This window comes from Parasteatoda tepidariorum, chromosome X1 (assembly GCF_043381705.1).
Source record: "Parasteatoda tepidariorum isolate YZ-2023 chromosome X1, CAS_Ptep_4.0, whole genome shotgun sequence".
In the NCBI taxonomy this organism is placed as follows: domain Eukaryota; kingdom Metazoa; phylum Arthropoda; class Arachnida; order Araneae; family Theridiidae; genus Parasteatoda; species Parasteatoda tepidariorum.
The window spans coordinates 1,982,567-2,005,890 of NC_092214.1; the positions used below are offsets into that span (position 1 = coordinate 1,982,567).

Below are 23,324 nucleotides of genomic sequence, written 5' to 3' on the forward strand. Positions count from 1 at the left end.
CCCAATTACCATTACTATTGATCAAGTGCAAAATTTTGAATCCTAACTATTCTGAGAACTTACTTACTAGCATTCTTGGAACACATAAAATTCATAGTAATAATTACCATAATTCAATTTCAAATGGAATCATTAGTTATCTAATTTCAAATGGAATTATTAGTTATCATCCAATTTCAAATGGAATCATAGAAAGATTCCATTGTCATTTGAAAAGACATGGCACATAATACACCGAAATGCTCGGAAATTTTAGCCGTTGTGTTGCTTGGTATAAGTTTAGCCATTAAGTCTGATATCTATGCTTCTCCCTCTGAACTCTCGTACGGCAACACACTTAGACTGTCATCAGACATTTTGAACTGTGCTAACACTCTAACATCACCAACAGAAGATTATGTAGCACAACTCAAGCACAGAATGAATACTGTAAGTCCTGTTTCACCAATTCATCAAGGCAAACATCCTGTTTATGTACATAAATCTTTACAAACTTGTTCTTGTGTATTTTTACGAATTTATAGTGTAAAACCAGCTTCAAATCCTCCACATACAGGACCTCATTTGGTAATATAATGTTAAGATAAAACATATGTCTCATAGAACTTAATGGTAAATGTACTGCTGTCTCAATTGATAGAGTTAAACCTGCTTTTCAAATTTCAGACAGTATAAGATCATATCATTCACCTTCAGGATTTTAATTCATTACCACATGCAAATAAAAAATCTTGTTACTATCATCAGATCAGGCCAGTGTGTGCATTTTCCTAAAAGATTTGTAACAGAATATTTTATATAATTGTATATTGCATTTACATTGTCTGTAAGCAGTTCACCTAAAAAATTATAGGCACCTTATAATTTTGTATAAAACAGAGTCCTAAATTTAATGAAGAATATCCACAATAAAAATATTTGGGATCATTACAAGATACAAACCTTTGCCAGTTTCTGCCACTGTGGAGCTAGTTGTTGACAAGGTCCACACCACGGAGCATAGAAATCTATGACCCAGATTTCATTCATCCTCTTTGAACGCACTAGATCATTAAACAGTTGGGGAGAAAGAGACACAATGGATGGATGTAAGATATCCTATTTAATAAAAAGTTCGATGCAACATTTTCATAAAAATTTAAATATGAATCTTTACTATAAAATAACATAAGAAAATTGAGTAGATTATTTCATTAAATATTCAGGGATTTCATACCTTTTTTTATAGTAGCAAAGTCCTTTTTTCACTAATTCCTAATAAGTTATTAATGCTCATTACTGAGCTTATAAGTTTCAATCAGAAAGAGTGTCAAAGAATCTTTTTTATAAATAAACAAGAACTATCAAATCCGGGTGCTAGGTTGACCAGGTGGCTATTTTCCGTAATGTCGACTCCCAGGCACCTCCACTTGTCGCGGTTTTATTAGACAATTGTTTCATTGCCTTATCTAGTAACCCTCACTGACAGGCAATACAGCACTCGCAAAAATAGTAAACAAATCTTCGCGCTCATGGATATTTTTATAGCTTGCTTTATGAGTTAAGTGAAGATTTTATCCTCGTTTAAGACTAGAAAAATTCAAGTAACGAGAAAAAATACTTCGTCTTTCAATAAAGAAAGAGGAAGAAAAATTTGCCAAAATATCATATAATGACATTACATACACACAATTATTACAGTTAATTATACAATTATTTCGCTCTAAATAAGTTTTCAAATAGAAACTATTCCTGTAAATTAAATAAAAATGCGGAAAAATAAAATATTTATATCTTTAGAATAATCAATTTCTTTTGAACATCTTAATTAATAAACTAAGTTAAAACAATAATCTCCTATATAAATCATCACATTATGAAGTGTTCATGTTTTTAAAGAAAAAGTATCACAAATGTTTTTCAACGTAGTTTGAAAAACAATTCTTCTCATTTCCTTCACTTTTACCAGAAGTTTTTTATTTCCATTTTAGAAAAAATATGCACCTTTCTTCAAAATGCTCACAATATCTTGAAAAAAAATTACATATCTTTTATACTGAACAACTTTTGATTGAAAATATTTTCTTTATAAGAGAGTTCTTAAAAAATTAGAAAAAATTTTCCATTAAATTTGATTAAATATTTTACAGAAAATGTGTGCTATTACGAAAACAAGAGGAAAAAATAATTTTTCATAAAGCTATGACATAAAGAAACAAATGTATGACATATTCACTACCATTTTCGTATAGTTAATTAATTTTTTTATAACATCAAATCATAGTTTTTAAAACTTAAAATTGTGGCTGCTAAACTTTTTTTTTAATGTATCCTAAATTTGTCATGGAAAATTCCGCTTTTGAACCCTGTTATTTATGTATATCTGAAATTATTCACCTGCTTTTTATTTGTTTCCTAATTAAATTTATCATATATTTTGTTATATACTTATCCTTTCATGTTATGCTTCATTAATTTCATAACTTATCTATCTTGTAACTTTTTACTCATAATTTTATAACAACTTTAGCTTATTCGATTCTGTAACTCAACAATTGGTCTAATTATTTTAAATTTTATTAATTCAATTTATACGCTTCTAAATAAGATATGAAAAAAAAATACTATGAAAATTATTAAATTTATTGTCACTTTAAAATGAGGCCTTTTTTTCCCCCTCAGTACAAAAACACATTTACTAACTTAAGGTAACGTAATTTAACACAGTTCATCCATTTTAACAAGAACGATTCAGAGAAAAGCAGGATCAAAAAGAGTGAGATGTATGTTTTAATTTATATTCTGCTTCAAAATTGAGACATAGAAAACTTTTTTGTTATTATTTTTGAAGTATTTATTAGTTTTTAAAATTTCAAAAGAATTAAGTTGCTAGAATCATATAATAGTTTCATTTGTAACAACTTGTTTTTTGTTTTTTTGTTTACATAATAGCTTTTATTGTTTGTAATTCGCTTCAAAAGTTCAAACATTTATTATTAGATTGTTATGCATTCTATGCATATGAAAACTGTGACATATTTTATTTTATCTGTGCCTTGTAGAATGGTAATAATTGTTTCTTACTTGGTAATAAAAATCTTACTTTTGCTGTGATAACTGATCGTTAGAGTTTTGTTTTATTATCATAACATTGATTAATTGTTTTAGAGGACAGTAAGTTCTCAGCCTTTCAATTGCTTTAAAACTACTTTCTTTATTTAAAGTAAATTGTTAAATTTAAAAATTGTTAAGATTCTCTTATTTGACTCAATATCTTGTCATATATAAAGTCTTTACTGAATTAGGAATAAATAAACAGATGGTCATTATATTGTTATATAGTTGATATGAGAATGTCAAAGTTGATGCTTATTGTTTAAATTATACAAATGTTATATTTTTTATTTTACAAATCATAAAAAGTTTTCTTCAATCAAAATTGTGTTCACCTCATAAATATACTTTACAATTTTAATGTTTGGTGACCAAAGCTGTGAAATTGGCTAATACGCATAAAGGAATTTATCATTTGGGGCATAATATTTACAAAAAAGTGTCAAAACAAAGTACGATTGTTTGGATACAAATACTTTTGGCACAAAAACTGGGAATGGGAATCATTACATCAAATTTAATCATAGATATCAGTGTCAAAAAAGTAAAAAAGAATAAACAAATGAGAGAGTTGACAAATCGGAAACTCACGACCAGGTGACTATCTTTTCCAGTATATTATACTATTATTATTTGTTACAAGCAGGAGGATTTCTTATAATGTAAATAAAAAATTAAATATTTGACTACTTTACTGCATAAAGAGAATTACCAATATGACCCATATCACTAAAAAAATAGTCATGTATGCCTTTGATTAGCTAGTTTTTTATTTTGCAAAAAAATATCATAAAGTCACAATAATTTTACAACTTTTGTCAGTCCTTGTTAATAAATTGTTTAAAATTAAAAAAAAAATGCTTGTTTTTAGAAAATTTGTAATTTTTTTGGGATTTTTAAATTTTTTTTCAAATTATTAAGATCTGTTTAAGAAATAAATTAATTATAATGGTTAATTAAGTAAAATTAGAAAGCTTGTTAAAGAGAAACCTGACTATTTAAAAATAGATCAATCAGAATTTTCCAAAATTTTTTCTTTTTAAAGATTATTTTTTGTATTTATTTTGCAAATGACCAGTTGAAAGACTTGGAAAATCATTGCAAGCTACCGATGAACTGTCGAGAATTGTCCATTTTTTCTCTTTAATTTTACTCCAACATGAACTAGCATTCAGTTCAAAAAAGAATGTTATCCCTTTCTCAGCTGCACCTGTCCAAAGGCTCGAAATTTCGGAGCATTTTGGACAAATAGTTGCTCTGTAAATAACTAGAGTCAGATGGTAGCCCAACTAGCTTCTTATTTTCTCTTTATTTACTTACCTTTGCACAAAACTTTATAACCTAAAACTTTCTGCTTTGATTTTGTTGCTAGTCAATTGTGTCTGTTTCAGCTTTCACACTTGTAGAAGAAAACAAATTAACTTCAATAAAATAACTAATTTACTTCAATAAGATATGGGAAAAGGTTATTAAAGATGCATCAAAATTTTCAGTAAGATTATTCTTTTAATTTATTAAATATCAGTAATAGACCTTGAATTAATTACATAGTTTGTTTGCATGTATTTCTCATCAATTGATTTGGTAGGAAAGAGTGCAATAAAAGAAAGACGATCATGCTATTTTTAATGTTTTGATTATTTATTATTCAGGTAAATGTTATGTTTTTATTTTATTTTCTGCTCTTATTTAAAAATTACACATTTAACTATTAATTTTTTTTAATATAAAAAAGCAATGTATAAATTTTAGTTTCATGATATGATTCAATAACTAAAATCAAAGTGAAGCTTAATAAATATATTAAGCTTAATTTTAAAAATTAAGCTACGATGAATAATAATTTTAAAATAACATAAATCTGCTCTAAATTCCTCACCAAAAAAATATTTTTGACCAGTAAGATATATTAAGGAAAAAATTTTCTTGGAGTGTTATACAGAGATTTTGGAATAAAAATATTTCAAAAAAGATAAGAAATTCACTATGATGCACAGAATGAATAAATGAGTAAAAAACAATTTAACTTCAGGTTATATTATAACACCTTTTGTTAAAATTTTAATATTTTTTCACATTTTTTTTTATGTTAGAAATATATTTTAATAAAATTTTTTAATTCAAGGAACATTTTAAAGTCATTGAGTATCACCAACTTAAAAAATAAATAAATAAATGGCAGACAGTTTTTTTTATTCAGTTAGAGCTATATTAAGGCCTTATTTGAATAATGGAAGTAAACCAACTTTATTTTTGTTCATTTTGAATTACAAAGGCTTAAAGGTCTAATGAGCATATTGTTTTTCATTATAGTTGAACTTCTAGATTGTTTATTATAATTTTTAGCACTAAAAATAAACTACAGTTTTACTTTAAAAATATAACAAAAATGAATAATATTAGGGGTGCAAAACTTGCGCCCCACGACAGCATCTGAACATAATAAAAAAAACTATCAGAATTTTATTCCTTTATGAAAAGTAAAAAAAGATCAAAAATTTTGAATCGCCCATTAAAGTCACCACTTTTAAAAGCGCTCAAACTTCACAGATTTTATTGTAATTCTGTAGTTTTTTCGATATTGCAATATGTACTGACAGTGCTGTGGTCAAAATATACAATAAACCACAAAATATAAAATTTCATAATTTATACATTATATTGTATATTTCATTTCAATAAAAAAATGTAACACCTCAATACATTGAAAAATGGTTGTAAAGACAAAAGAAAGGTATCATATAACAGAGAAACAAAAATATTTGAGAAAATAATAAAATTTAGTCTCACTTAGTCAACACAAAAAATAATTTTTATTTGAATTCTGCAATTTGGAAGTCAATAGCAGGCACTTCTGATAAAAATCCCTGATTACATTTTGTTTAACTCTATATCCCTGTTTAATTTAATTTTATACTTCTTAAATCTATGATGCAAAAATAACAAGAAAGAAATTTTTAAAGAAAAAGGGATGTATCTCGAGTCAAGTAAATTAAAATAAAATGCTATTTTTCAGCATACATTTAAAAATACTGAAGAGATAAAATCATAATAAATACTCCCACTTCATTAATAAATCATAATTATTAAAGATTAACTTGCGACTAATAATAATATGCTAGGCAAATTAAATAAAGAGTTAACTTAATTTGTCTGAGATTCTTCCAGAATTGGTAATAAGAATAAATGCAAATAAGGATTAATAAATTCATTAGAATATCTGCAATTCAGAGATATTCTGCATCACAGATACTAATTCATAAAAAAAATCTTTTAAAAATAGTTAATCATCTCACAAAAGAAACTAATATTATGAATTCAAGAGTAATTAAAATCTTATTTTCTCAACTAAATAAAATTATATTTCTAAAAATAAAATATGCTAAGTATAACATCTGGATAAGATTGTTCTTTTAGTGATATTTTTTTCTAATTTCTTTTTTTTATATTGATTAAAATATAATAGAAATTTTGTTAAAAAGAAAGCAAATGAAAAAAGATCTGACCTGTAAGCACACAGAAAAAATCAAAACACAAATATTACAGAGATTAAAAGATTAAAAATTTATTAGAAATTCATGCCTTTACTAAATAAGAGAGCTTAGAGTAAAAGTGTTCATGAGAGTGAAAACAAGACAGCAAAAACATATAGGGAAAAAAAGGAAAGTGAATGTTATGTAGATATCTTCTATTATATTTAAATGTGAACATAAAGTAACTTGAGATAAAATTATAAGAATAAAAAAATGCAATATATCTGTCCATTTATTAAAAAAAATAAGTAAAATTTGGAATAGATATCAAGGGTCATAATAAAATAAAAATTTTATTTAAAGCTTTTTTCATAGAAAATTTGTGTTTTTAATATATAAATATATATTATATAAGTTATATGAGTGGTTACTAAATTTATTATGATAAACTATGCCAGCAGAGTAGTTAATTGATAAACAATTTTTAGCTGTCCTCTTAAACATGCTCCTAAAATTTTTATTCATATACTTTATTTATTGTATTAGTAAAAATAGCTAAAAAACAAAATCCAATTCAGATAACGAGTTCTTTATTCAAAATTAACAAATATGGATGGGTGGCCTAATGTAAACAATAACAAGCGTCCTTAAACCGGAAGAAATTTAGAAAATTTCCGGTGTATCCCTCCGCTTATGTTATGACTACGAGGCGATGTGTGAACAAGCCTAATATTCTATGCAGTTTTGTAATTGTAATTTGGGTTCAAATCTAAACATAATTGTACCATTCATAAGAGCTTTCAGAAATGTATTGATTCTCAGAGGTCGTAAGGCCAAAAAAATTTTTGGAAAGTTAATATCTCATTGTGAATAATTCTTAAGGTTTGCCATGTTTTGTATTTTATCCCTTATTTGGCTACATTTGAATAAAATGTCACCAAAAATATCTTTTTAAGTTAGCCAAATTAGAAAATATTCTAATGATTATAATATTAATATGATAATGCTGAAGTTTAAAGGCTGAAAGAAAGAACTCGGTACACGTGAAATACTGCAAAAGATATGATGCAATAATATGATGGCGCGTTTTTCAATCTGCGGCGTAAAAATATATCGGAAGCAGTAACCCGGAAGTCTTGCGAGAGCAATTTAACCACTAGCGCCACCACCCTTAGCTTTACACGATCACCCATCCATATACAAGTTTGTAAATTATTTAAAAGCAGGAAATATAAAAGAGCGACTTACTTCTATAAACTCTAGAATGTGACTATGAGAATGTAATCCACTGTATCCGTGAGGAATTGAATTATTGTAAAGAATCGTAGTTGGATATGAATTGATATTATACTAAAAGGAAAAGATAAATTAGTGAGCAACCAAATATACTTTTAAAACTTAATTCTTAATAAGATGAAAATTATTTTATTTCCAATTGAATGTTTTTTAGTCTTATAATAGAGATTAATACTTGCATTTAAGAATAAACTATTTGAAAGTGTGAAAGACAGGTGTAAAGATATTAAAAAACTACAGTAAAAAATCCATTTTTGAAATCATGTACAGTGCTTCTCATTTTCTTAATTCAGAGATAAAAGTAATCAGTTGCTTATTACCTTTAAAAAACAAAATCATTTGTATGTAATAACATAGAAATTTTTTGGTTATTAGACTCAAAAGACTACTTGATATTCAAGAAATAACAATGCAATCACTAACAAAAGTTTACTAAAAGTGGAATAGAGCCCTTGAAATAGATGATCAAAAGTACCAAACGATAATGTTTTGTACTTGTTTTCTAAGAAATCGTGGTCTTTGGTGCTATAAAACAACACCAGGTTCTAATTCCCATTCACTTAAAGGACTAATTATTTTTCATCGCACTAGGGCATAGATTTCTTCCATGAATGTCTTCCAGGGGAATATTGAGACTTTTTAGAAGATCAGTAATAATTTACAGAAGAAGTGTTTAATTAATATTAAGAACACTTGAAATTAATAATTATATTTTTTTTGTATCAAAATTAATTCACATAATTAATTCTGCATACAAGCAATTAATGCAGCAGCTATAAGATAAAAGATTAAAAATCTACCTTATAGTGAAAATATTTTACTTGCTAATCCACTAACAAAAATAATAAAAATAAGGCTAGGTTGTTTGTGGCAATTATTTTTTCTTTTCACTTTTAAAATTTAAACCACAGTAAACTCTCACAATTTGCAGTGACATTATGAATAAATATGTTTATAAAGATTAAATGTTAATATTTATACTGTTTTGGTATTTACTATAATTATACAAAGCAAAAGTTTTGCATACCCAAAGACAATTTATTTTCTTACAAAATAATCCTTAATACATGTTTATATTTGTTTTTGCTGATGTATTTCAAAAACAGTTTTTCCCAGTTCATATAAATGGGATAAGAGAGTTTCAGCAGCAGAATTAAATTGTAAATAGTCACGAATAGTGTCTAAAGCTTCTAATACTGCTGTGTGATTTGGAGGAACTTCATCATCCTCCACATTCTCATCGTCCATTTCATTAGTGATGTCATCAATGTCTTTTAATTCCGTTGTTAGTAGATTATCATCAAAGACAATAAATTCGCTAAAAGAAACAAGACCATTAGATACAACTTTCTATTTGCTACCACTAAGATCGATATCCCAATCTTCTTAAACTTCTTTAATTTAATCCAGAAATTCATTTTCCTCTGAAAATAGAAATCCAACTTTTTTGTAGCAATTCCTTATGCTGGATTGTCCACTGCTTCTCCATGCAGCACATACCATATTCATAGCATCAAGAATTTAAATTTTTACGTCGACTGCTGCTGATTTGCCTGTTTCCAGTTCTGCAAGATATCAACGAATCAATGTTTTTCTGTAATGCACTTTTAAGGAACAGATAATGTCTAAATCCAAAGGTTGTAACTTGCTCCTGCAGTATGCAGGAAAAAACACTACTTTGATATGTTCAAAAACTGCCAAGTCTCGTGAATGGGCTGGACATTGATCCATAAAAAGGAGGACTGTTATCTTTCTCCATTTTCTTCTCAAATGACTGAAGAAAGGTTAGAAAACATTTAAGTCATCCAGGCTGTTCTATTGCTTGCTACTCACAGGGAAGTCGCTTTATTTTTTTAAAACAGCAAGACTTTTTTGACTTGCCACTAATAAAAGGGGAGTGTTTTTTTATCCATCTGCATTACAACATAATAAAACCATTAATCTTTCTTTACTGTTTCCAAATTTATATTATTTTTCTAAATTATTACCAAACTTAACTAAATTTATTGGTTTTTCTGAAATTAACAGTATAACTGAATTATAGTAATATATGGTGCCATATTGGAATTTCCGAAAGAGATTTGAACTTCGGCAAATTCCGAAATACGGAATTTCGTTGGTTTCATGAGTGCCGGATTTGGGGTTTTATTACTTCCTTATCTGTTTGTTCCAATTACAATTGCCAAGGAGCAAAGTGGATTTCCAGCTTGCGATCTTTCTTTAAGTTGAGGGTGGATGTAAGATGCATACGTTTTAAATTGGTCTCCTTATGCGATGTTTTGTTAATTATTATTTTGTTTATTTTCTTGCAGGGTGCTGCAGAAAGTTTGCTGAGAGTTGGTGATTGTTCTGTAGCAGATCGCGGTTGAGGCACATATTTTGTAGACTTTATTATAAATTTTTTTGCTACTAAAATTTTTTATCGTCGGGAGTGCCAATTGAAGGAAAAAAAGACTTTTTTTCAATAGAGCTGCATGCTTTCGGAAAAAAAACATGGTATATATATATAACCAAATATTTAAGCCTTGCAAATAAATTTCATTTTTTAAAAAATTTTATTCTTAATTAAACTAGATACAGGGCACCTGCTACAGTTTAGATTTATAATTCCAAGAATTTTTTCATGACTTAAAGAAGTTACAAATTTCTCCAACAAAAAAACAACAATAAATTTAAAAAAGTATAATAATAACATAATTGAAATGATAGGTATTAATAGGTAATACTGTTATACTCTGCATCTTCATACTTAAAAATGTTAAATTTAAAAAACAGAGTAAAGAAAGAGTTCAAGCAATAAAATAGCTGAAAAAAATACAAAAGCAAATAAATTTTTTTAATTTTTTTTAGCAGTATTATAATCTATAGATACTTTTCTTTTTCATTGGAAAGGAAAGAAATAATCTGATTTTTCTGTTCTCATTTTGGAATTAAAAAAATTCGCCTATGACTGGCTTGCTTCAGCTAGAATTTTTAATTGATAGTATAAAAAAATTAAATAGCAAAAATTCTGAAATCACAGAAGTTTAAAAGATAATTTGCTCTAGAAATGATGACTTTTCTTTCATTTTATGAAAGAACACCATAATTTTTGAAGAACATGATAAAAACATTTTATATTTTAATAAAATATGAATGTGAGTGGGGATTTTGTTTCTAATTCAGATATACGAAACAAAATGAAATTGGGGGAAATGAATTGGGGGATTCAGATAAAAAAATGAACAATATTTTTCTCTATTTTATGAATGTTTTTTTACAGCAAACAAGACAAAAATAAATTGCAGCTAACCTTGTATATCTTTTTTTCACACACCGGCCAGGTGGCCGAGTGGTTAACATGTCTGACTGCGAAGTCAATAGCTGCGGGTTCAAATCCCGCTCTGGGCATGGATGTTTCTCTCTCTCTGTAATCTTTAGATGTGTGAATGTGGCCCACCCTATGAACAGGTATTTGTGGCAGTGTGGCGTGGGTAATGTTGCTCGCCTTCGTGACTATGGTTCACAGGAGCCAACTGGGTAACAATTAATGAGCAACACTTCCGTCATCCTCTAAGGCGAATTCAGTGCCTGCTGTTATTGAAAAAAAATAATCTTTTTCCACACTAATCACCAAGTTAAATCACTGATATAAACCACTTTATTTTTCTGAAAGCCACTCATTTCTGTTGTTTTTCCTTTCACCATTATATTTTCTCAATAAATTTATTTTCTTTGAAAAAAAAAAGTTATTGTAAATTAACTGTGGCTAGCATTTCAAAACGATGGGGGAAAGTGTAAATTAAATCAGATTTATATTCAATAATAGTACAAGTTTTGTTTACACCAGCAAATGTTAAAGTTCAATCAATCCTATTCCTTCATTGGGGTGAGACATTTGATAATTTACAATAAATGTAAAATAACGCTTTCATTAAAATTTATTTTAGTTTTTTACTTTTAACAGAAAATATCTTTCATATTTTTAAGAAGATAAAAGAAAATTTAATTTAAAAAACAATTGGGAAAGAAATAATTGATGGAATTTAGACCACTGATTTTTTCTCAAGACTGTTTTCAGTCCCCAGGACTAAAGAGTGGCACCCATACCTCAGTGAAATGAAGAATGGAAGTGTTTTGATATCAAGCGACTCCATTTTTCTTATTTAGAGTAAGAAATGATGAGTCATCTACATTTCACATATGAAATCATTGCGGTTAGAAACATTGAAATGTAGAAATCTTAAGATAACCTTATTTTGATTTAATACAATTGTTATTGCAATAAATATGTTTCAATTTTTAAGTTTTAAAATCTTTTATGCTTTCAGTCACCATAAAGTTCTTTGTACTACTTATGTTAACATTTCGAAAATTGTTAAAATTTTTCATGAATGCAAAATAGTAGCAAGCAAAACTTTTTGCCTGGCTCGCATCTTTAGAACTAAAATTTCATACCCTGATACATAAATGTAGCAGATAGATGATAAAAACAGAGATTTGATTAAATCCTTCAGATAGATTATCACTTCAAGGAAGATGTTAAAATACATACAATTAAAGTCAATTGATGAAGCTTACCATGCGGCAAAGATTAACGTGAGTTGAACAGTCTACAGTTCCAAACTTTACACTGTGATGAATGGATTGTGAAGCTTTTCTCCAATGTGGCAATAATTCCATGCAAGGAGGACACCACTATAATAATATTTAAACTATTAAGACAAGTATGCATAAATATCAGTGACCGCAAAAGTATCTCAAGCGAAAGAGGGTTCCCCTCCTTTGTATGTATATCTATAATATGCCTTTAAAAAGACTAGAGTTCCAAGAAATTGGCTAAATCAAATAAATATGCATTTTATTAATTTAGATAACAGTTTAAATTGAATATTTCCATACATTAGAATGATGGTTTCCCATAGTTGGACTGTTGGGATTTAGCTTCGATTTATCTAGCCATGAAAATATGAAAAAGCCACGTATTTTTGACAGCTCCAGCTATTTAACCACGGATTCTGAAAAGTAATTGGTTGAAAGAATGTCCTTAACTTAATCAAACTTCATTCAAATGGAAAAATTTACAGATTTTGATTTGTTCAATAACATGAAGCGTTCAGATATGAAAGGGAGTTTGGGGTATTTTCTTAATAAGTATATTACTAAGAGTTATTACCCATGAACTTCAGAAAATAATCTTTAGTTGGCATCTTGACTTTTTATGGTTCTTAGTAAAAGAATGATATTTAAGTCTTAAAATTAATAAGAGAATCTACTTTCATCCATGAATTCATATAGAAAGACTCGTATGAGACATTCACTTATATATATATATATATACTGTGCCGTAACTTCACTCCTTGGGGCCCTGGGGCAAAAGTGTTTGGACGGGGCCCTTTCAAAAACTGTCTGTACTCCATCTCTAACTGTCATTTTGGATATTTATGTATCATGCTAGAGAATGTATTTATGAAAACAAGCTACTTGTTCACATATAAATTGGATTACAAAATATTGTAAGCTTTAAACACGGCAAAATACAACATTTGAGCGAAATCAGTTAATCCTGAGAAATTAAATTTTAAAAAACTTGTACATATAAAACTTGATTTCTCAGCAACTATTTAAGCCAATTTCTCTCAAATTTTGTATTTTTCCATGTGGAATTAGATACTTTAAAAATGATACAAAAAACTTTATACTTTACAATTTAAAATTTTTCAGACTATTGAAATGAAAAATGATAAGTGTTAACTAAAAGTTATTTTTTGCATGGATTACAGAGTAACGTCCCATATCCGGACGTCCCTTCTCCGGAAGAGTCTATTTCCAGGACACCTTTTAACAATCAAAATAAACAAACATCTCTTCATCTTCCCCTCTCTTAAAAAAAAAAATCTTTTGACACGTTTTTTCTGTTTCTAGCTTCTAATGATTTATGCATTGAACCTATAAATGAACAGAAAGGGGAAGAAAAGATCTACCAAGACCGTATAGTGACGCTCCTCCTCTTGAATGCAGGAAAGGGGAGAGATTTGTTTTCAAAAGAGCAAAACTGAGTCCCCTCCCTCCTTCTTTCCTATGCAGCTGGCTATTAAAAGAGGCATTACCTGGAACCTTTTTATTAGAGTGTTAGGAAAGAAATACTGTGAAAAGGGGTAAACGCAGCAAACGTAAACGTGGAGGGGGAGTCACTCTCAGTCACACAAGAAAAAATTAAGAGAACCCAATCAGCATGCTGCGCCTTTATGCTTGATTGATAGCCAATGATGGGAGAGAAAATAAGAATTTTTCACTTCCCCGCCCTCAACTTAAATGACAAATAAGGAGGAAATGAATTTTTCTCCTCCACCTACCCACCTTAATGAATGACGGGAATTTCCCCTTTTTGCTTGAATCGTTCTAGTTCAAATGGCGGAGAGAGCAATTAATATTTTCATAACTGCCAAATTTTTTTCTATATTTTAAGCAATAATATTATTTTTACTAATATTTTATTTCCGATTGATTAGATATCATTTTAATATTAAAAGATTATTGCCCAAAAAAATGTTTATTTAATTTTTGCTTCTTAGATTTAGATCGTTTTAAGCTTTGTTTACCTTGGGGTCTATTATACGGAAAAATCTAATATCCGGACTTCCGGAAGTCCCACCGATTCCAGATACATGACTTTCCACTGTAATTGCTACGGATTTCTAAGCTGAAAAATGCAATAACTTTGAACAAAATACTTCAATGAATATCTTTAGCATTGGTTACAGAAATTTCATCTTCACGATTAGATTCATTTTTGAATGAAAACAAAGTTGTTACAAAGCATAAAAAAATTTGCAGTTCCAATTTTAAAAATTTTAAAGTAACAAAATTCCTTAACTTATCCACAAGTTTGGAAAAATATCTTTCAAGTTGCTCTTAGGAATGAACAATAAGAAATCAATTGGAGATATGGTGCATGTTTAATATATATAATTGCCGATTAAATTCTATATTGCATATAATTGTGCATGTTTGAATTATTTTGTACTTAAGCAATATTTTAGTTTATTTTTATTGTTACTAGCTGAATACTCTTTTTTCTTGCTGGTAGAAATAAAATTAAATAATCAATAAATCGGTAATATGAATTCATTCACAAAATTGAGAGATATATGCGGATATTATTAACTTTAAAAAATACCAGGTTTTTTATTTATTTATTATTTGTTTCTCTTCCTAACAGCCTTACGTTATTAGAATAAGCAAAACATGTTTTTAGAAATTCGTACTATCAGAATGAAGATTAACAATGGTCAGTATCGTTTGGCATAATTCTATTGCACGAGATCAACAATTGATAGTCAAAAATTACAGTAATCAAACAAAAACACACCTGGAAAAAACATGTTAATAACAAAATTAATCAATAAAAAAAAAAATCATGATGTGCAGACGTATGCTTGGTTTCCAACGAAAAATGATGTTTTGGATGTACATGGCAATTTTATATCCCTCGTTGAACAGCCGACCCAATTTTTGGTTTATGACTTACTAATGTTCAACTCCGTAGCTTTGTAATTTTGAGCCAATCCAGATGACAAGGAAACTCCTGGATTAGTACACCCAGAGGTATGATTTGTTATGAGAACATGGAGGACTTTGTGACTCGACAGATTTTACATGCATCAGTCACCATTTACTACATGGGGAGTCTGGCCAAAGGAGAACAGGGACATGGGCCCAGTGCCCCACCAACCAGGCTATTCCGGACACAGCAATTGTCAAGTGTATTTGCTGTACTTAAATGCTTAAGCAGAATCAATGGACAAATGATTTTTGTTATTTTAGTAATAACTTCTTGCCATGCTCTATCCAATGAAGAAAAATATACATCTAACTAATCATGTTAATAGGCATTTAGGTGAAAAATGAAATTTTTTTGCTGCTTTGGAGCAACGAAACTTATTTCTGCGCACAATTTTTAGGGAGTGAGTTATTCGAAATGAATATTATTAGAGGTTTTGAACAGCTTGGAGCAATTTTGGGGAAAAAAGACATTTTTAAGCCAGCTGGAACACAAATTTCATTTTGGAGCAGCTGTTCCAAATCTTAGGGTTAGTACCAATTGTTGGATGTCTTAGGATGGGCGAGTGTTGTTTGTGACTTTACTTTCTCCGGCCACGACTATTTTTATTATTGTCTTATGTTGGTTATAGATGCGGGGTCATGCACTGGTGTTGTAGTTAAGCTATTTAAAATATACTATTATTTACATGAATACATAAAAATAGTTTTATCCATTATCACCTTTAAAAACTGAGATGTATCAAAAGCTTGCCAACCCAGGCTATTTACTAACAGCACTATATAATGATATTTAAAGTATAAATATTTTAAATAAATTGATTTAAAATATAAACAAATTTTTAAATTTAATGTTAAATGATTTTTTTAGTTCTCAATAAAAATAAATTTATTACTAAAAGTAGGGGTGTACAACCTTTTTGAGTGAAGGGCCACATGCACAGCAGATTGACCAATGGATGGCCGCATGCCAAAATTTTGGAATTATTTTGCTTACTAATTAAAAAAACTATTAAGATACTTGTTCACAACTTTTTGCAACCAACACTTTTTTAAAATTTGCATTACTTTATGAAACTTAATTTGATTAACTTTTTTAAAATTTATTGATATACAAATCATTTCCCAGGATATGATCATAAATTATATGAAATGGTCTAAGTAGGAGGAAAATGGTTTAAAAAATTTGTTAATGGTTATCCTGTAATTTGCAACATTTTTAATTATTGTGATTATTTTATCTACTTGATCATGTGATAGCTTTTTCAAGTTATTAAATAAAAATTGTAACGATTTTGTTAAAAGACTGCTCTATAATTTTGAACATTTCAAATTCATTCCGGAAAACTGTCTTTTGACAGAAGCTGTTGTTGTGGGCAGTATTAAACTTATGGCAAATAACTTCATCAGTTTCGAAATCTGTCCCAAATGTTTTTCCTTTCCTGATTTTTAAATTGAAGTGAATACAAATAGCGATGTGATATTTTTCAATTGTTTTAATACAAATCTTTATGTGTGATTTTTAAATTTCGCAAATAAAAAACATGATGCAAGGTTTTCAAATAGCGTGACTACAAATAGAGATATTTGGCTTTTAAATTGCGAGAAGACTCACAACGTATGATTTTTAAAACACGTGAATATTAGTTGCGGTATGTGGTTTTTAAATAGCCTGAATATGCATCGCTGTGTATGATTTTTGAATAGCGAGAAGAACAACGTATGATTTTTAAACACCAGAGCATAAATTGCGATGAATGATTTTTAAATCTCGTTAATGTTAATACGAAATGCGATGTGCAATTTTAATATCACGCAAATACAAATTACGGTGCGACTTTTAAATTGCAAGAAGAATCAAAACTTATGATTTTTAAAACGCGTAAATTTGAATCGGGTTATATGATTTTGTAATCATATGACAATAAAAATAATAGTTTGAGTGTGTGTTATTAAACTTCTACATGTTCATGGGACTAAAAAAGAATTACACGTGTTTTGAGTTATTTCTTTTGCAAAAGGGTCAATTGTATAAATTTTAGGTATTTTATATAAATTAAACATCTTGTTTTTCTTTTTTAAATTCTCTTCAGGAAGTTGTCGATTTTGCTAAGATATGTAATTACCTTTTAAGTTACAAAAAAAAATTAAAACTGAATCGAGTTTCACATGTTGTAATATTGTGTTAAAATATCAGGATATTCTAAATCACAATAATGGGAGAGAAAAAAACACTTTCGAAAAATCTCTTGTATTTCTGTAAAAATCGACACAAATAGAGCGCGTAAAAAGTAATTATTTTAATACACGATTCAAAACTCGCGTGCTGTCTGACTAGTATTAAAAATATCAGAATTTTTTTTAAATCAGAGAAAAATGTAGTAATAACCACAAAAAAAACTATCAAAATCCTTTTATATTTGCAATGAAATTGAAGTAAATATAGCGCGTAAAAAAGTGATTATTAAAATGCGGGTTTCAAAATTAAAATGTCGCAATAAGGCATAAAAAAATATCGAGACTTCAAAAATCTTGTAGAAATGTGTAGCAATAATTGCCAAAACAACAATTGAAAAATAATTTGATTTGCGATAAAATCGGCACAAATAAACCACGTCAAAAAATGGCTATCTAAATTAGCGAGTCCTTACTCGAGCATCGTACTAATATAGTGTTAAAATATCGAACGATTAAAAACCATGCGGAAATGCTTAGCAGTAACTGACGGAAAGAGGATCAAATGTCATATAGATTTGCTATGAAGTTTGCGCAAATAAAGCGTTTGCAACTTTCAAAAATCGCGATTTCAGAAACTTCGTAAAAATGGGTAGCAGTAACTACTTAAAATTCATTGGATTATCGATGAAATCGGTATACTTGAAGAACGTCAAAAGTGATAATTAAAATTAGTGTATTGTAATAATGATGTATTTAAAATGTTACGATTTACAAAACTATGCTTAAATCTGTAGCGTTAGCTATAAAAATAAAAAGGTGATCGAAAGGCGATTTCAGAAACTTTGTAAAAATAGGTAGCAATAACTACTTAAGATTCATTGGATTAACGATGAAATCGGTATACTTGAAGAACGTCAAAAGTGATAATTAAAATTAGTGTATTGTAATAATGATGTATTTAAAATGTTAGGATTTACAAAACTATGCTTAAATCTGTAGCGTTAGCCATAAAAATAAAAAGGTGATCGAAAACTAAATTGATTGAGATTGGGTGCATCAAAAACTTAAATGCGTACATTTCAAATTTACGAGTTTTTTTTTTCAAAAAAAAAAAAAAATTTTAAATTTTGTTTACATTGCTGGCGCGGGCTGTACTTTAAGGGTTGGTGGGCCGCAGGTTATGCACCTCTAACTAAAAGTAATACAATGAATTATTATTGGAAATAAACAAGCATAAACTTAAAAATATTGGCTATGATTCGTACAGGAGCAAAAAAATCAATGAACCAAATGTCCTGAGATTGGGTAACACCAGGAAAGTTAGCAGGTGTGAGAGTATGCACTTGACTTAATAATACTGCTTTAGTAAACTGAACAACATCATGAACAGATATTCTTCCTGTAAAATAAATAAAGAAGGAAATTAGGTTACTAAAAAAAATCTTTATAAGTCTAGTTTTGAATTGTGTAAAAATTATGTCTGCACATATTAAGTTAGCTTTACAAGGAGATGAGTTAATAATTTAAATCAGTTCAAAATTCTAATTATGCAACATTTAAAGACTGAAGAACTAAATAAACATTTTACTTTATGTACATCTTAAAATAGCTATCACTTGAAATGCAAAAACAATTTATTTGCCAATTCAAAACTGATACTAAATACAAAGGTCAATGAAAAAAGAGATTTGCTATATTAATTAAGGAACAAATCAATAATAAAACTAGATGGAGAATAAAAGTTAAAATCCTGAAGTTAAATTTTGTATTAAAATTATGCCTTAAAAATGAAGCCAAAATTGAAGAGGATTCTTTTTAAATTGGCAATAAAATTATGAAATTTCCATGGTTAAACTGATTTAATAGTATTCAAAAATAAAATCATAAAAAATGCCCAAAATTTTCTAGTATGCAAGGAAACACATTTCATCGATAAATGTATGATCAGAATATATTATAACACACCTTAAAATTAGGTTAATTTTCATATTAAACTTCAACTAGAACATCCTATCTAAGATGTATCTCCTCAGATAAAATTCAAAATTCATTGGTAATCTGATAATGTTTTAATGTTTCTTCAGCTAGATAAATAAGACAAAAAAATATAGACCATTTGTATTAATTTCAAATTAAGATTATTAAAGCATTTTTATAATGCAATTCCAGATTATAAAAGAAAAAGTACAAAAAAGTCGAGAAAAAAACTAAAGTTATCCAATGATAAATCTTTTGCAGAAAATTCAATTGAAATAACGCATTAAAAAATTATGGAATATCTTTGAAGTGAAATTTACTTGAAAGTAGGAGTGATAGTAGACTCAAATAAAAGTTTTGAAGAACTTGTGAAATTTTCTAAAACTGTGGAAACTTAATCTATACTCCTGAAAAAACTGTAGCAATAGTCTTTTATTCAACATGCGTACAAAATAATTAAATTAAATAGTTTAAGTATTTTTAATTAAATATTCTGGCATATAATCGAACGAAAAAGTTTTACAAAAATTTATCAAAGTTATTAGAAATCCAACATTTCATTTCTACATAATAAGTATTGTTTTGTTAATAACAAAGCCAGACAAAAGCTTCTGAAACATCAACATAAGATATAAAACTTCAAAGAAAAATTAATAGTTTTTTAAATTTTAGAAAATATAAAAGTCATCTAATTCAGTAAAAAATATTAAAAGCAACAATTATTAAAAAAGTATGTTAACTTCATTTGCTTTTTGCAAAAAGACTGAAATTTTAATATTGTTTTCAGCACTACTTCCTTTTTTCAGAGTTGTCTGCAGTAGAAAATAAACAGTGATAAGCATTACAAAACTGTCACCACATAGGTAGATGATCCTAACTACTCCAGACTTGCCAACCATATCAAAATAAAAAGAAGGACTTTTTTTTGGAACTATGATATAGCATAATAGAAGAAAATTTTAAATTTATATACATGTTAAGAATATTTAATAACTTATAGGTGCCAATTAAAATTAGTTTAAAATAATAAATATATATTTAAAATATATATATTCAAATTATTTTTTAATGCTTATTACGTTAAATCCGTAACATTAAAATATATAATTTTAATTAATATAAATAAAAACACATAACTTTATTTATAAAACTAAATTTAGAATCATCATTTTCAAGAACTCTTTATTGTTTGAAAAACTTTTCTTGCGCAAACTTTTTCTTTTTTCAAAAATATATCACTAAATTTTTACTCAAAACAAGAAACTCTCTTTCCTAATTTTACAGTCAATAAGTTTTCTGAATGTTCACTTGATAACTGAGAGTGAAACAGTTTTTGTGAAAAATCAGTTCGCAGCTTGCATTGCTAATGTATGTAAGGTGAAAAGAGCATCTAACAGCTTATATTTTTTATTTAAGCAATGCCCACTTTATATCCATTCTACTTTAAAATCTTTATTCAATTTAAATTTCTTTGAACTAGACTCACAATTAACAGATGTTTTTTTTTAAAACCAGTAGATAGTAAAATTTTAGAACAACCTGCTTTAGAATAGTACTTCTGCAGAATTTTATAATCTTTCAATGCACTATTTGTGCCAGGCCTAATTTTCACTTCTTCTAGATATAGACCCCATTGCTCTAGGGATCTACTTAAAAACTGACCTAGTGAGTGCCACCTAGTTAAAGCATGTTTAAATAACTTCCTAATTTCCATTTCATGGAAGCTTTAAAATTGTTTCAGCTCTTCCTTTCTTTTAGAGTTTTTGACTGAAAAAAAAATCAATTAGGTATTCCTCTATGCATACAGCGAGCACAGCTACTCCTTTCTCTGCAGCATATGACAAAGGCAGACAATAACTTTTTTGAGAATTCGCTAGCAACCGCTATTTTTTCCCCAATCATCACAGAGGCATTGTCAGTCCCTAGAGCTTAGTAATTATCAACGTCCATATTATTTTCACTTAGAGCAGTCAATAATAAATTCGCAATATTTAATCCAGCACCTTCAGATGCTAAAACTGGTGAACACAAGAACGTTTCTACTTGTAGTAATTCATCATTATGGTAAGTCACTCAAACTGGTTATAATTTGTAGTCAGTTTTGCACTACCATTGGTAACCATCTCAACCAACAATACTTTCCCTTTCCAATTTTGCCATGTCTTTCCCTATTGCAAAAGTTTTAGTTCATGCATATCCATATTTTTGAGTAATTTTGTTTTGCATACCTTAGATTACTAGTAGGCATATTTATTTGAAAAAGAAGAAAATTAATTTTGCCATAATTTAGAAAAATTATTATTTTTTCTTTTAATATAAGTTTCTATTTATTTATTTATTGAAATTCATGGTAATTTTTAAGCAGAAAATAAGACAATATCTTTGGAAATCTCCATAATATTTTTGGAAACCGTAACTCAAAATTTTTAAAAAATTTTGCCTGACAAGCCTTTTCTTGAATATAAGCTTCACAGAGTTATTCACCACCAAGTTAAAGAATAAAGTTTGATTTAAAAAAAATAAAAAATTTGTTCATGTGAGAAAAAAAAACAGTTAACATTCTTAACATCAAACAATTACATTAGTTTAAAATAAAACATTGTTAAAGTAAAAAAAAAATTCAAATACAGTAGAGAACCAATTATCCGGGATGCTCGGGACCATCGCTATCCCGGATATCTGAATTTCACGGTTTTGTGGATCGACCAAAAAGTGTCGTTAATCGATGTTTTATCGAACCCGAAGTACAAGGAAAAAGTGTAATGCATAAAGTAAGAAAAAAAAGAAAGGTACTCCTAACCTTAAAAAGAAAAAAAAATGGTAGAAATATAACTTTTAAAAGAACAAAAAAATTTGCAAGTTTAGACAAGAAAATCAAGTTTAAAAAATACAAAATTCTCATATTTATTTTTTAAAAATAATTACAATTCCTAAATTAAATAATATAAACAAAACCAATGATTAAATAACGCAATATATTTCATACCTAATTATAGGGGGGAAACGATAAAATAAAAGGAAAACTTATTAATCTAAATAAAAACACTTGAAAATTATCGAACCGAAACGATAGTTAAAAAAGGCACTAGCATAAATATTAAAACCCGGAACAAGGCAAGATCAACGGAATTTAAAAAAAAAAAACCTAATGATAAAATTTATGAATAAAAAGAATTAATTTATTGAGTGCGAAATTTATCGCGAAAAGAAAAAAAATCAAACGTAGTGGAATCAGAAAAACAAAACTGCAATCTGCTTCATAAAATAATCCTATGTTTAAATTAATAAACAATTCTCCTTTCATTTTATTTTTTTTTTTTTTTGTTGATAAAAACAAGATTTTTAATTACAGCAGATGTGATTCCACACCAAGAAAAACTTGTAATTGATACCGCACTTCCAAAGAATAAGAATTTATTCAAAAGAAAAAGATTTTATTTTTATTAGTCGATGTCAAATAAATATATTTTTCTCTTTTCTTTTTCTGTTCACTGATATGCATGCAATGCATTTTCCCCACCCCCCTCGTAAATCAAGCAGAAAACGAAATCAGCATGCCACACCCTTGAGTTTGATTGACGGCCTAAAGGAAAAAATAAAACATTCCTCCCTTCCCTGCCTTCAAGGTCACGGAGGAAATGACGTTTCTCTGGGTAAACGGGGAAAAAAATCATCCCCTTCCTTACATTTTCCTCTACTCAACTTCAAGGATGAGTCCAATTTCCGCTTTTTTCGTCCTAGTTTAAAATCGTTCTAGTTTAAAAT

At 28.1% G+C, this 23,324-nt stretch overlaps 1 protein-coding gene across 3 annotated transcripts in view; it reads right to left on the minus strand.

Annotated features, from left to right (window-relative positions):
- Positions 1-23,324, minus strand: part of LOC107455199 (dnaJ homolog subfamily C member 10) — an 85,848-nt gene that overhangs the window by 21,341 nt on the left and 41,183 nt on the right. For all 3 annotated transcript variants that reach the window (XR_011638204.1, XM_071187559.1, XM_071187560.1), the window contains exons 10-13: positions 18,848-18,981; positions 12,423-12,539; positions 7,815-7,916; positions 943-1,098 (exon numbers count right to left, since the gene is read on the minus strand). Coding sequence is in view for 2 of the 3 variants with exons in the window: in XM_071187559.1 (XP_071043660.1) it covers positions 943-1,098; positions 7,815-7,916; positions 12,423-12,539; positions 18,848-18,981 (509 nt within the window). In the remaining variant the exon portion in view is untranslated. The remainder of the gene's footprint in view (positions 1-942; positions 1,099-7,814; positions 7,917-12,422; positions 12,540-18,847; positions 18,982-23,324) is intronic.